This window comes from Pteropus alecto, unplaced genomic scaffold, assembly GCF_000325575.1.
Source record: "Pteropus alecto unplaced genomic scaffold, ASM32557v1 scaffold106, whole genome shotgun sequence".
NCBI lineage: Eukaryota > Metazoa > Chordata > Mammalia > Chiroptera > Pteropodidae > Pteropus > Pteropus alecto.
In genome coordinates, this window is record NW_006442103.1 from 14238457 (window position 1) to 14253750 (window position 15294).

General features: G+C 46.5%; 1 protein-coding gene across 1 annotated transcript in view; it reads left to right on the forward strand.

Annotated features, from left to right (window-relative positions):
• The window catches only part of VANGL1 (VANGL planar cell polarity protein 1), a 50837-nt gene extending 37949 nt beyond the window's left edge, over positions 1-12888 (forward strand). Inside the window, exons 6-8 of the mRNA XM_006919671.3 lie at positions 38-170; positions 847-1081; positions 5793-12888. Coding sequence (XP_006919733.1) covers positions 38-170; positions 847-1081; positions 5793-6053 — 629 coding nt within the window. The 3' untranslated portion in view covers positions 6054-12888. The remainder of the gene's footprint in view (positions 1-37; positions 171-846; positions 1082-5792) is intronic.
• Positions 12889-15294: the final 2406 nt, after the last annotated feature.

Below are 15294 nucleotides of genomic sequence, written 5' to 3' on the forward strand. Positions count from 1 at the left end.
ATTACACCGGTCTCCCTCCTCCGTCCTTCCCCCACAGGCCCCAGTAACAACGCCACTGGCCAGTCCCGGGCCATGATCGCCGCAGCCGCTCGGCGCAGGGACTCCAGCCACAACGAGCTGTATTACGAAGAGGCGGACCACGAACGGCGGGTGAAGAAGCGGAGAGCGAGGTGCGGGCCCCGGCGGGACAGCGCCCTCTGGTCGCGTGGACTTTTCCTTTCTTTTCTTTTTTAACCGCCAAGGTCACTCGCTCTTCAGTAAGCCTGGAGGTGCTTGCAGATTCCCAGCGCGGTTTGAGCGGTCCCATCCTACACCCGCAGGCCCTCGCTGGCTTTCGAGATCCGATCCCAATAACCGAAGTGGACGGCGGTGGTTTCCCAATCGCATGCTCTGAGCCTCTTTTTTTCCCAGGGGCTGCTGGTTTGGCTGCCGGATGAGCAGGGAGGCGGCTGTGGGGCTTTGCAAGGTGCTTCTGAGCCACCTGTCAGCGCAGGCGGAGCCTTTCGTAGCCAGAATTTGAGGAGCCTTAGACCCCTTTTCATCTCACCCTTCACTGTGGAGATGAACAAGAGCGAAGCGAGTCTCCCAAGCAAATTAGAACAGAAATCGTCTCCCAGTCCCGGGCCCCCTCCTTCCTCACCCCCGTGGCCCCAGTTCCACGTTATTTCTCTGCCTTTGCCTCCCTCTCCCCCTCCCTGCCCTCCCAGCCTTTGGAGTGACAGCTAAGGCCGTGAGCGCCGGGGGAGCCGCTAGCAGCCTCGGGCAGAGCAGTGGGGCAGGAGCCCTGCTAGGTCCCGGAGACGGTTCTCACACCCTGTCCCGATGACCGTGTTGCATTGTCCCCAGGCTGGTGGTTGCGGTGGAGGAGGCCTTCATCCACATCCAGCGTCTCCAGGCCGAGGAGCAGCAGAAGGCCCCGGGGGAGGTGATGGACCCCCGGGAGGCCGCCCAGGCCATCTTCCCCTCCATGGCCCGCGCTCTGCAGAAGTACCTGCGCACCACGCGGCAGCAGCAGTACCACAGCATGGAGAGCATCCTGCAGCACCTGGCCTTCTGCGTCACCAACAGCATGACCCCAAAGGTGCGACTCGGCGCCGAGCCGGCGACGTCCCACAGCGCGGGCCGATAACTAGTGGTTCTCACTTACTTTATAGTATTTAAGTTCTGTTGCTTTTTTAGATGTGCCTTTTGAAGGCTTCTAGAGTCAAGCAGAGGGGAGACCTCTCAGAGACAGTACAGGTGGTCGTTAAGGGAACGACCACCTGTAGGTGGGTCCTAGAGCCAAGCCGATGTGCTCTCACCTGGCTTCTCCACCCACCAGCTGGGAGACCTTGGGCCAATAGCTTAACAGCTTGGTGCCTCAGTTTCCCAATCCGTAAACAGGATAATACTAATATCCGCCTCATCGGGTTGTGAGAACTAAAAGTGCTGAAAACAGCGCCTGTCACGTGGGAAGGACCGAATACATGGCTGTTATTAACGCTAAAAATGATACTATCGCTTTGTTAGGCATTTTGGACGTTGTAGAATTTGTTTTACTGAATGGTCTTTATTTTGTGATGAGCACTCTTTTCGCGCTTTTACAAGAAACAGTCATGTGTCTAATAGAGGCCTACGGCCATGGAGGTGAAACAGAGTGAGTTTAGCAAATGCTCTCTCTTCACACAGAAGTGGGTTCAAATCCTGGCCCCAACACTTCATTGGTTTGTGGCTTTGCGTGTTACTCTACACTTCTTTTTTCTTTTATAAAACGGGAATAATCATAGTATCTACTCGATAGGGTTGTTGTGTGAGAATTATGTTAAACGTGGCAGCAGGACGCGTAAGTCATGTGGTAGAGAGTAAACAGGGTTGGCGTATAGCACACGTGCAACGTTTCGTAGTCATCATTAGTATACGGACCTGTGATCATACATTGTCCTACACATGTACAACTGCTGGTTACATTGTCACTAACCAGTAACTCCAACCTGGAAATAACTTAACCATAGAGCAGTGGCTTATAAGTTGTGGTATATCACTTGTTGAAACATGGAAGAATCTTTGTTAGAATATTAAGTTACAAAAAGCGGAATGCAAAACAGGATGAACACGTGGTTGCAAACACATACAGTGTGTCTACATATGCAGTAATAGCTTGTACAGCCAACAACCCACGGAAGCAGCTTTTTTCCTTTTTTCCAAGATTTTGTAAAGTTTCCCAATTGCTTTTATTTTCATTTAAAAAATGTACTTTTCAGAATTAAAAATAATAATCTGGGCTCCATGAGTAGTACTGCAGTGAACATAGGAGTAACATATATTTTTATGAATAAGTGTTTTCAAATTCTTTGGGTAGATACTCAGGAGAAAGATTACTCGGTCATATGGTAATTCTGTTCTTAATTTTTCGCGGAGCCTCCATATTGATTTCCAGAGTGGCTGTACCAGTTTGCTTTCCCACCAGCAGTGTATGAAGATTCCTTTTTCCCCACAACCTCTCCAACTGTTGTTATTACTTGTCTGTAATAGCCATTCTGTAACAGGTGTGAGGTGCAATCACATTGGGTTTTGATTTGCTAATGAAGTTGAGCATCTTTTTATATATCTGTTGTCCATTTGTCTGTCTTCTTGGGAGAATGATCTGTTGAGGTCCTCTGCCCAGTTTTGGATTGTTTTGTTGCTGTTCGGCTGTATGAGTTCTTTATATATTTTGGATGTCAGTCCCTCATCAGAGGTGTCATTTGCAAACATCTTTTCTCATTCAGTGGGTTGCCTTTTGGTTTTGTCGATAGTTTCTTTTGCTGTGCAAAGACTTTTCCATTTGATACAGTCCCATTTCTTTATTTTTGCCTTTGCTTCTCTTGCCTTTGAGGTCAAATTCATAAAATCCTCTGTACGACCGAGGTTCATAACTGTAGTACCTGTATTTTCTTCTATATATTTTATTGTTTCAGGTCTTACGTTTTGGTCATTGGTCCATTTTGATTTAATTTTTGTTTATAGTGACAAAGAGCAGTCTAGTTCCATTCTCTCGTATGCGCTTTTCAGCTTCTCAGCACCATTTATTGACTCTTTTCTTCATTGTACATTTATGGCTCCTTTGTCAAAAATTATTTGCCCGTACATATATGTGGGTTTATTTCTGGAAACAACCAAAATGTCCTTTGATAGATGATTCAATAAAGGAAATGTGGTACATACACAATGAACTACTACTCAGCCATGAGAAAAGAGAAATACTGCCATTCGTGACAACATGGATGGATCTTGAGAATATCATGCTAAGTGAAATAAGTCAGATGGAGAAAGTTGAGAATCATATGACTTCACTGTTATGTAGGATATAAAACCGAAAGCAACAAATGAACAAGACAAACAAACAAAAACTCACGGACGCAGATAGTGTGGTGGTCACCAGAGGGAAAGGGGGAAGGGAAGAGGTAGAAAAGGGTAAAGGGGATCAAATATATGGTGATGGAAGGAGCTTTGACGTGGGGTGATAAACACACATGCAACATACAGATGATGTTTTATAGAATCGTACACTTGAAATCTGTATGATTTTATTAAGCAATGTCACTCGAATAAATTTAGTAAAATTAAAAGAAGGATAATATTTGATAAAAATCCGAACAGTAAAGAAAAGTATAATGTACAGAGTGAAGTTTCGTTCCTCTAGCCTAAAACAGTTCTTACTGACATAGAGAGGGGTGTGTGTGTGCATGTGTGTGTGTTTAAAGCAAAAACGAGGGGGGCGGAAACCCCAGAAATGAGATCTCATACCTGTACGTACAGTGTGGAAGCGCTTTATTCACGTATTCCTCTCTCGTTGGCTACATTTCCATGTCAGGACTTCTAAATCTCTATCCTACAGATCATTACTCACTGTTTAATAGCTGCATCTCATTGCACGAAATACCGTGCAGTGAGATGCAGCTATTAACTGATTGCCTATTGATACGGGTTTGGATTAAGATCTGTCATTAGTCGTAACCAGGGCTTAGCTGTTTTTCTTAATCGGTGATGTTGGCATGCAGCCACACCCTTTTATTTACATATCTTCTGTGGCTGCTTGCTTTCTACAAGGCAGAGTTGAGTAATTGTGACAGAGTGTGGCTTGCAAAGCTGAAAATATTTACATTGGGAGAAAAGTTTGCCAACCCCTGGTCTAAACAGTGTTGATGTAACTATTTTACATATGTTTTTGTGCGTTTGCGCAAGTATTTCTGCAGGATAAATTTCTAGTCAAGGAATAGATGGATCAAAGGTGTAGATTGTCCTAAAGGGTGTGACTGTTTTGCACTTTAGCCTCTGGGATATGAGTGAGACTCTTTATCCACACAAACACACATGCACACACACGCGTGATAGCATTGGGTGTTATTCTTTTTAATCATTGCCCATCTAGGTGTCGGAAGATATGTTTTTTCATTATTTGAATTCATATTTCTTTATTAATGTGATAGAGCATCTTCCGTGTTAATTTTCTATTCTGTAAATTATTTCATGTCCTTTATTGTTGAGTTCTTATAATTCATAAGAGCTATATCATATTAGAAGTGTGTTTTGTCCTAGAGGCACAGCTCTGCTTTCTGCCTTAGAATATATGCTTACAGATCAGAGATAATGGACCTGTCAGCAGCAGCGAGGGGTGGGTGGAAGGGGGTACCACTTAGAAACCGTCCTTGAACTATGGTCTAGCTAGAACCAGAGCGACGTATCTCAATATTTTCTATCTGTATCACTGGTTGATCCTTTCTTGCAGCTAAATCAGTGTATTAATGGACATAATACACATGCCGTTGAGCTTCTAGAATCTGCCAAGCACATCAGAAATTCAAATTTAAAAACAGTTCCTGCCCTCCAGGAGAGTAAAGTCTAGTGTGGGACCCAGACTAGCAAGTCAGCTGTCATTGTTCAGAAAGTGAAATGTCACGCAGGAGTCCTGCCGGGGGTTGAGGCGTTTAGAGGCGGCTGTGTTAATATGAGATGTTTGGGGTGGGGTGTAATGAGAGGAATTGGCTGAAGGATGACAGGAACAGCGTGCGTGCGTGCGTGCGTGTGTGCGTGTGTGTTTGGGCGGCGGGCAGAGAACTCCAAAGAGCCAAGCGCTAGTAGAGTCGAGACTTGTACAAGGGAAGGTGAACATGGAGTCTGGACACCCCTTGGACTCGCCATACGTGCACGCGATCCGACACCAAGTAACCTTCGTGCCCGTGGGTTGGACGTCCGTCGTGCCATTCGTTAGATGGTTATCTACCCATTTCGTCCTCACTGCGGCCCTGTGAGTTAGCTGTTGTTTCCTTCACTTACAGAGAGGTTAAGTGACATGTCCACAGTCACACAGCTACTAAGTGATGGAGCGTGCATTTTTTGCATGTGTAGGTATATCCCTTTACTTGTTCAGCTCATATTCCGGGGTGCTCCTCTGTGACCGGCTGTTGCCCTGAGCTTTCAGTGTCGGAGAAGGCAGACGTGCGGGCAGGGATGAGCCAGGGGCATGTGCAGTAAGGCCGAACCCTTGGGATGGGGCTGGTGCCTCAGTGATGGCTTCCGGGCGAAGACCGACACCGGCCACCTCCCTCCCTCACCTCCGCCTGCCACCACCTTCGCCTGCTGGTTGAAAGTGGGCAGAGGAGAAGGGGGAGGTCTGAGAAGTGTTCCACCCTGAAAGCGACTCAGCCGTGAGGGTCCGATGGGGATTCGGCGTGAAGAGCCAGGCTCTGTCCTGGTTTCTTGGGAAGATGCTTTTCATAGACGGGAGAACGGGGGGTGTTTCTCCGCTGACAGCCTCTCTCCTCTCCTCGCAGGCCTTCCTGGAGCGGTACCTCAGCGCGGGCCCCACCCTGCAGTATGACAAGGAGCGCTGGCTCTCCACGCAGTGGAGGCTCCTTAGTGAAGAGGCTGTCACGAAGGGGCTACAGGATGGCATCGTTTTCGTGCTCAAGTGCTTGGACTTCAGCCTCGTCGTCAGTGTGAAGAAGATTCCATTCATCGTGCTCTCGGAAGAATTCGTAGACCCCAAATCTCACAAATTTGTCCTCCGCTTACAGTCTGAGACGTCAGTTTAAAAGTTCTATATTTGTGGCTTTATTAAAGAAGAAGGATATATGGAGAGAGATATATATGTACCAGAGGAGCATCTTTTTTTTTTTTTAATTGTTCTTCATTGCTGACCGAGACTGGCAGATGACAGACCAGTGTCCTTTGACCATCTGCACTTTATTTGGAAGGAAGCAGGGGATGTCCGCCCTGGAAGAAGGTGACTGAGGACATCAGACTCTTGTGGATGGGACTTCTCGAGAAGGCGTCCCCTGGCGTTCCTGTGACAGCTGTAACCAAAGCGGAGCTGACGGTCCTTGGGAGCCTGGCCTTCCCACGTGACCTTCGCCTTTCATCCGGCACCACAGCCGCCCGTTGCTTCCGGTCGACCCACTCGTAGGCCTCTGAGGGGACACATCTTTATCCTGGTTCAGGAAACCAGATGCGACACGTCCACATACGTGCTTGTATGTGTAATGTCCGGTTCCTCGTCTCCCATGGGCGCCGCGGGCCGCTTGGGAGTTGTGGCCTCATCTTTGTTGCCTTAGGTTCCGCAGAGAAAAATCACAACAAAAAAATGTGCACTATCCGTGGACGGCTCTTAATTTGATTCTGTTTTTTTTCCCCCAAAGAGAAAACCTGCCTGCCCTATTTCTGACCCTGATTCTCTACCGGCCAGAACAGGTAGCCCTTTGCTAACCCTGTGATTGGCACCTGTCTCCACCCATCCCGCCGTCCCCAGCGCACGCACACACGCACGCACACACGCACGCACACGGCCCCCACCTGGCTGGCAGGCCTGGCCAGGGAAGCCCAGCCCTCGGACCTGGCTCTGCACACGTGCCCTTGGGCTGTGCGCCCAGCCTCAGGTCATCCCACGGATTGTTTGCATAGGGAAGTGTGGAGCGCCCACCAGGTGGGTCACAAGCGGGGCAAGCCAGCTCAAATGTCCCTTTTAGGCCTGGCGGGAGCCCCTCCCTGGAGGCCCCCCTCCCCACTGCTCCCCACCAACCAGGGGGGAGACTGACAGACACTGAGGCTCTGTCACCGGCAGATTCAGCTTGGAGCCTCTAATTACCCAGGGTGATGAGTTCTCTCGCAGCTCCCAGCAAGCTGCCTGCCGCAGGAGGCCAAGCAGTGCCCACTGCAGGGCCAGCTGGTGCCGTCCGGGCCCTGGGTTCAGACCACCGTCACTGTGCAACTCATCACCTCTGCCACTACCAGGGAAGGGCTCGCTCAGCCCCTGGTGTCAAAAGTACTTGTAGAGTTTGGCAAAGTGAGGAGAAGAGTAGGGAACCAGTCCTAGGGTCCAGAATGACGCGTCTGCGACCTGTTTCTTAAAGGCGGCTGGTTCCGGTGGGCTTTCCTCCGGCCTCCAGTGGGTGGGGAGCCATCCTGGTGGAGCCCCGTGCGTGCGAGTTCCCCGAGGAGCCACGCCTGACACCGTGGGGCCCGTCCCCTGTGCCTCTGTTTGCCGTCCTATGTCAAAGTGTTCACTCTTGGTTTTCCCCGGTGGTTAGGGTACCGTTCGTTGCTTCAGTAAAGGATGACACCGTCAGATGTTCGTCGTGTATGTGTTTCCCACACACCTTTACCAGTTTCTGCATTCCACAGGTGGCGTAGGATCCGTATGTCATTTTTTAAATCAAAATTGGCTTTGGATATTTGCAGTACAACCGTACCCGAAAAAGTAAACAGTGTTCTTGAATCAACAGCCTTCAGGTCAAAAGGGAAATTTGCTGGGAAAGAAAGAAGGAGAAACCGGTTCGTCTGGCGTGGAGCCAAGATGTATTATTTAACTACGTGGTTCCGTTGATGAAAAACACACCATGTAACCACGGTGCTTTTGCTCCTTTTAGATTTTGCCTAGAGATCCCTTCACACTAGACACTCCGTGGGATGATGTCTTTCTCAGGAAATATATTTTGGGAGTTAGGGCAAGGGACAGTGAACGTGTCTGAGACTTTGGCCGCGTAAGGGTTATGATGTCCCAGACTAAATGTGTCAGAGGCTGTTGTGTCAGCGACACGGCAGTGGAGGTGCCATAAACGTCTGTTCCCATAGTTCATAATGACACGATTTGTCAGCATTCTAAAATCCCGTGCTGCCAACCCTGTCTTAAGTCCATCAGGGGTAAGTCGGATTGGACGCTTTGGTGGGTACACCCCCAGCAGCGTGGAGAAGGATTTAAATTAAGGAATGTACTTTTTCTCCCCCGCTTTCTCCCCCTCCCAGTCTTGGCATAGAAGCATGTCAGGCTTTCTGAAATGATCGTTTCTGTTTTAAATTGAATATTGATCTTTTTTTTTTTTTTTTACACCGACTTCGTGTTGAGTCCTTTTTGAAAGAACGCTAAAATAAAATGCAGGATCTTCGTATAAAGGCTTTGCATGTTCAAACTCTTCATAGCTCGAGTTACTGGTGCAGTGGGAACAGTGTAAATGGCATTAAAATATGTAAGGTTTCTGAAAGCTGCATCCCGTGATGGAACATAATGCATTTTTTATTTCAGTTCCTGGAACCAAAAGGCTATTCTTTTTAAAGGGTGCTAACTGCCCTGGGGCTGGGAGAACATGCACACTCGTATTAGAGGAGACAGGATTTCATTTGCCTTAAATGTTTATAGATTTTCTATAACTTTCAACGTAAGTTATTAGAAAGTGAATGTTTGAGAGTGGAAGACCTTACCGAGGCGTGCACGCCTGAGATCGCCGTCTTCCCGGGGCGGCGTTTTAGCCGGTGTATAATAACTTTCATCCCTAAGTGCGTCCTTCCGAAGGTGGCGAGCATTTGTAATCATCTGTGAGCCGGATGTCAAAGTCTGCTTCTCAGAGATGGGCGGGATGTGAAGGTGCTGTAGTTCGTCCATCCTTTGCATTATCAGTGAAGTCGAAACACGGAACGCCTTTGCTGAATTTCACGGTGAACCCTAGAGGAAACGTTTTGCTTGAGCCGGGTTTTGCCCAACTATCATCCTCTCCCCTCTCCCTCTTTGTCCGTTCTTATCCAGTCTACGGACAGGACAGATTTTGTTCAGCAAATTTTAAGAGGTAGGCGGCGTGCGTGCGTGCGTGTGTGCGCGTGTGCGTGCGTGCGTGCGTGCGTGTGTGATGCAGTAGCTCATTGTCCGGGGGGAGGTTGTGCTGGTGTGTGTTGGGATGAGGCGCCCGCCCTCCCTTCTCTCCACCGTAATGGGTGATCGTCGAGCTCTCATTCTTGCGTCTCATCTTCACTCTTGAATGCATGCGTCTGAATAAAGCTGTAGCTCTGTGACAGCCACGAGCCTGTTGGGCTGACAGAAATCGGTTACCCTGCCCCCCACCCCCACCCCTCCTTACCCTCTGCCCCTGGGAGAATGAGTAGCCACTCAGTGAAACCAATAAAATCAGGGCCTTGGTTTGCTCTCTTCTATCTGGGCCTAAACAGGGATGCACACTTGCTTGCAGTTATGCATTTCTATATATGTGAGCATTTCTCTGAGTGTGCATTACCAGATGGAAGGCATGTTTATACGTTAGACATCTGAACATCTGTGTTATCTGTAGCAGATGGGTGTGTATCTCTGTAGATAACTTGTGTTTATGTGGATGAGTGTTTGAGGGTGTCTGTGTTTCTGCGTATGCCATATGTTTGAGAGATTTCCTGGTCCCACCCATCTTTTGGGAGGTTACCCTAAAGCCAGTAATGTCTCCCACCTGTCTTTTATTCCCTTTGCTCGGTTACACTGGCTTCTCCCCAGGGGTAAATGGCTTTAGCACAGAAATGTCTTCTGGAGAGCCTGCTGTGCCGCAGGCAAGTCCATTAGACTCTTGTCTCAGGACACTAACCTGCAAACGACAAGCGACAGAAAGAAAGGTCAAATTCTACGGCAATTACTGCTCCGACTTCACTACCCTGGAAGCCTTACCACATGTTTCCCAACGTAACTTAAAAGTTGAACTTCATTTAAAAAAAAAAAAAAAAGAGATGGATTACTGGAAGTTAGCGCAGACATGTTAACACGACATTTAAACAGTCCCACAGCAGATACCCTGAGATTGTAAAGTGATGCTGAGTGTTTCTGGGTAGACTTTGTGCTTTCTGGATCTTGTTACAATAAAAATAAATCACTACTGTGAATTTACTACTATGTAACCTTGTGGTCATATTCCATTATAAATAAAATACGAATTGTTTTTAAGCCCATAGCACAGTTCTTGCATGGTGTTCAGTGCAGTAGTGAATTGAGCTAGTTAGACCCTACACAGAAATCACTATTGGGCTCAACCAAAGGATGCTCAGAAAATTGAGATTTCAGATCACGTTTTTGACAAGATATATTTTAGTCGAAGAAGGAGGAAGGGTCCTAACACACGTTGGTCGGGCGTTGTGTGTCACGTACTATTCTAGATGGCTTTGCTATCCTCACATGCCCTTACGGTAGGGGTTCCCTCAAGTGTATAGATGAGAAAAAAACATGCTCAGAGAGGAGGGGACTTGCCCAAGGTCTCATGGTTAGTAAATGGAATTTCATATCTAATGTTCGTTCCAATCCCTCAGTCCCTGTGCAGTCTAAGGTAAGATCTAAGCAACGTTTTTGGATGTAGAGGAAGGACCTGAGGGTGCTTAACCTTGAATCAGAACCTGGGATGGGAGGTTCGTTGGATGTGGAATCGCTTCTGCTCTTTCACTTGGGGTTCGCCCCATAGCTGTGGCCCCACAGGAAGCTTCTTCACAAGCTGACGGATTTCTTAGGCGTTTCAAAGAAAAGAACTTGAGAGTCCCCTTTCCCCCAGAAAAACCAGCCCTGCCGGTCTCACCTTCTGCGAGACCCTGGTGCTGTGGCTCCACAGCCACCCCTCGCTTTTGCCCCTCCCAGCCTCCACCTCACCCTGCTGGCTGGGGCAGCTTCGCCTCGGTCACTGGGTGGTGTGCAGGGCCTGCCGGCCTCCTCCTGAGCTGAAGAAGCCTCTCCTGGCGGTATGCCAACATCAGGTCACTGGTTGGGGCAAGAGGGACAGCCTGCACACCCAGCCTGGGGGGCGTTTGGAACTGGAGTCCTTGGCCTCGCTCCCTACTGCGATGTCATCAGCAAGCTCTTCCACGGCTCCCTCGCAGTTTCCCCCAAGAGTTTTAAAGAGCAGACATAAACTAGGACTCTTGAAAACACTGTTTTTCTCTAGTCCCGAGTCTTTAAGTTTTGGTTCGGTTGCTCATATACTGCCTTTTCCTCTCCTGCTGTGTGCTTTCAATAGAAGACGGGGCCGGGAAGATGGTGCTTGCACCTCTCAGCACTGCGACTCAATAGGAATTAGGACATGTTTCAAAGGGTAGATGAGAAATCTAAAACTACTGAATAAAATTAGATTTTAGGACTCCGTGAGTCCCTTTTACCAGGCCTCAGTCCCATTTCTACTTAAATAACCCCAATTATTTTGTTTTACCTGTAAAATAAATCTCTTAATGGGTTGTTTTAGGGTGTCCCCAAAACAACAACAGATTTCTAACGCCGGAAGCAGCACAGAGAAACGTTACTTACATATGGTGCTAAGAGTCTACAATTTATACGTCTCTCTCAGCTTGAAAACATGTTTTGTTCTTGTCTTTGTAGAATAAAAACACTCTTAAGCCTTATGGACAAGTGTAAGACTTCTATCTTGAATGTCTTTGGTATTTCTTTTGGCACTGAAATAATATTTGGATAAAAATATTTGAATGTACCGTTGTCTGGATGCGCATGTGCTTATGCTGAGCTGAGCGCTCCCACGTGGATGTGAGGCTTCATTCCAAAGCAGCTCATCATTTAGGAGGTTTTAAACCCCGCAATGTCCAAAGCCTAGAGAAGTTTCATCTCTGAGGATCAGAGACTGTTGCTCGGGGAATTACTGAGGGGACCCGGGCATCTGATCTGCACTCATGTAGTGTAGAATTCAGACAGCTACATAGCATTACCATTCCCGGGACCAGGTTATAGAAATAATAGCACTCCTGAGTTATAGAAATCATGGAATAGTCACTTGATGTTGATCATCACTCTGATTTTTTTTTTTTTAAGTGAATGTAAGCAAATCCAAACTTCAGTGATAATTCCTTATTTTTTATAATAGTGTCACCGTAGGCTTTAATTAAATAGCAGACTCTTCTGGGACCCCGAAATTGTGACATAATTAACCACATTTGACTTTCAAGCAGTCGTTTGTGAGTACAAGTATTCTATAGGCCATCCAGCCAGGAGAAGGGCGGGTAGTGAATGTAACTCGCTTCATGGGTGACCACTTAACGAGGATGCTGGCGAGAGAGCCAGACAGGCCTGGGCCCGGTCCCGTTCAGAGAAGTTTACTTGACGATCACTTTTGTGTTGAAATAGATGTACGTTTTTGAATTTAGAATCTGGTATCAACCCAGAAAGTTCAGTGGCAAAACCATCTCTGTCTAACGAAGCCACCCCGTTTATGCAACGACGTGGCCTGGCGTCTTCTGCGTTCTCGCTTATTAGTTAATACAGTACTTTGTAAACGGGGGGGCCAGTTTTGCTAACCACCCTCTACGCAGGATCACTATATGTGTATGACAAAGTCTGAGTGTGATTTCCTGCACCAACTAGGTGGTGGCCTCTGCTGAGACATTGCAGACAGGTAAATGAATGAATGATGCTACCAGCAACCATCTGCCCGGGGAGGCTCACATGCATTCACAAGGTTATACTGTGAAACCTCCTCACGTCTGTGACCCCAGTAACAATGTTAGTGTCTCTGGGAGACAGAGTGTACCTGGCATCCAAGTCATTTTGTTCCCTTTTGGGTCCCCTATCCCAATGAACTGCAAAACATTTTACATTTTTTACTACTGTAAAACTTGGAAAATAAACGGAAATCCTAAATTGTATTCTGTTTCTTTTGTGTGTGTGATTATTTCCATCTAAAAAGTTTTATTTTTTTAGGGAACATTTTTCCTCTTGCATGATTTTTATATCCTCTTAAAAACCAAGACGATTAGGATAGATTTGACTGAATGAGAAACTAGAATTGCCGTTGTAACACGAACTACTGGTTGCAATCATTTTATGGTCGAGAATATTCTAAATGAACACATTACTGAAAATTAAATTCTTAGGCTCTAAAATGTGGAAATGAAGAGATCTTTTGAGTAAAGCAGCAAGTTAAAAAAAGGATCTTTGAATCAAGTAAGGAGGGAGAAAAGTGTCAGACCCTGGATTCGTGAGGGGGTGACTATTAGACTGTTTTTGTGAATAGCTCACAAGTTAAATTAATGACATTTTAGATAAGTCTATTTAAAGAGAATTTGATTATTTGACCAAAAACCTAAGCTTGCTTTCTGCTGCCCTCCGCTATCTTTTTACCTGTGCAGAGTGCTCATAGCATACAAATCCTTACCTATCACATGGACAGGGATCAGAGAAGGCAATCGATGGGAAGATTTTCATTATACAGATTATTGATAGGCATTGTTTCTCTGGGTCGTCCGCCAAGATGTGCACAATTTATATCTGCATAAATACTCTGCTAGAGAATAGATGAAAACTGGGTGTAGATATAAACTAAAGATTCTTCTCTTTTTCATTCATTACCTATGATACAGCTGTAGAATTTTGGACGAGTCTTAAGAATATCAGATGATAAACTGTCAGATGATGGAAGTCACGGCCTGTTCCTCCTGCGCCAGAGATGAGGCCCCTCAGCAGAGGTGTGGGAATGAGCAGTGTCATTCTCTGTGGGGGTCAAAGGGTCATGCAAGCATCTTCTCGTTATACATGGACCATCGAAAGGAGATGACGCTTGGGTGTGTTCTCTCTATTTACATCTGAATGTATTCCTGCAGCTCTGAGAACGCATCATCTTTCAGACAAAATGATGATGCGTTTGTAGAACTGACAGAAGGTACTTTAAACACTTTTCCTTTTCTAGCTTCTTGCTCAGCTCTCCCACCGTGGCCATTCGTTTCTGCCTTCTGCGATCCCCGTGTGCTAACAGGCTTTGAAGGTCCATCGATTCAATATTTAACTGAGGGAACGAATGAATGAGAACATGCTGTCACACTCAATGCTGACGCTGATCACCTATGATCGTTTTAGGGGAATCGGGATTTTATGGGCCTTAGGGTTATCATTAAGAATTCTAGTTATCACTGCTCTAGAGTTCGGATTGAGAAAATACCAGATTAATTTGAAAGGGGCCTTTAACGCACCTTGCAAACCTGTAGGCCTGCAGATGCATTAAAACAAGCGACTTGAAATTTAGGCGGCTATGGTCATTCCGCTCCCAAAGAGCTGTCATCCCTTCGCCACTTTGCTTCCTGTCACGAGGGCTATATTTCTGGGGGGGGCTTTGCTAACCTGAAGAAAGATAATATCCACATTGGAAACTTTCTCACTAAGCCAGAAAGATTCTGTATCCCTATTTCTTTAGCAATCGGCTATCCTAAACAAATCTGAACAGATGGCGCTGTGTTGCCAGAACTACTTGGGATAAGATTGACTTTTGATAATCACCAGCATATTCTTAATGGTACTAATAGCTGCTGAATTATCGTTCAGAGCTGGTGACAGGCATCTGTGTTTTCTAAAAGAAGCTTATGATTCTGGTGCTCACTGAGCAGGGCTGAGAAAACCTGGCGAGAGCAAGTTTGAGGACAGAGTCACAGGACCCACCAGCATTTAAGAGGAATGGGAGGAGGGGGGCATGTCAGGATCGTTGCTCATAATGAACTGTGACTGGTGACGTTATTAACAGTATGGGCTTCCCAGGCAATACAAACTAGGGCCCAGAGAGCACACAACCTTGTTACAGAAAAGCCAAGCTCATTTCACGTTATAAGATGATATTTTCACGAAACATATTGAAAATGATTGTGCGTTCTCGATAACACAATGAATTATTTTTTCCTAACGGGATGACTGGATCTTGCTATTCTAATTAGCTGACATTTCCAATACTGTTTAAATTGATTATGGCCTCCAGAATGAAACGAGACGGGGCTTATTGGCCTCACCAGTAAAAAGAATTATGGGAAATGCCCTTAAGTTCACCTTCAGGCACTACCTGAGAAAAGGAAGTGGAATCCTTCGAGTCCTTAAGGAATTTAGTAGAGTTTAAATCCTTGATTTAAGCATTAAAATGGGGTTACGTTGACACTCCTTTAAAGTGTTTGTGTGACCCTGGGAAAACTACCTGAGCCCTCACACCTCACTCAGTTTCCTCATCTGTAAAATGGGGATAATAACAAGACCCGTGTCCTAAAATCGTTATAAGGATTAAATGACACAATGCGTGT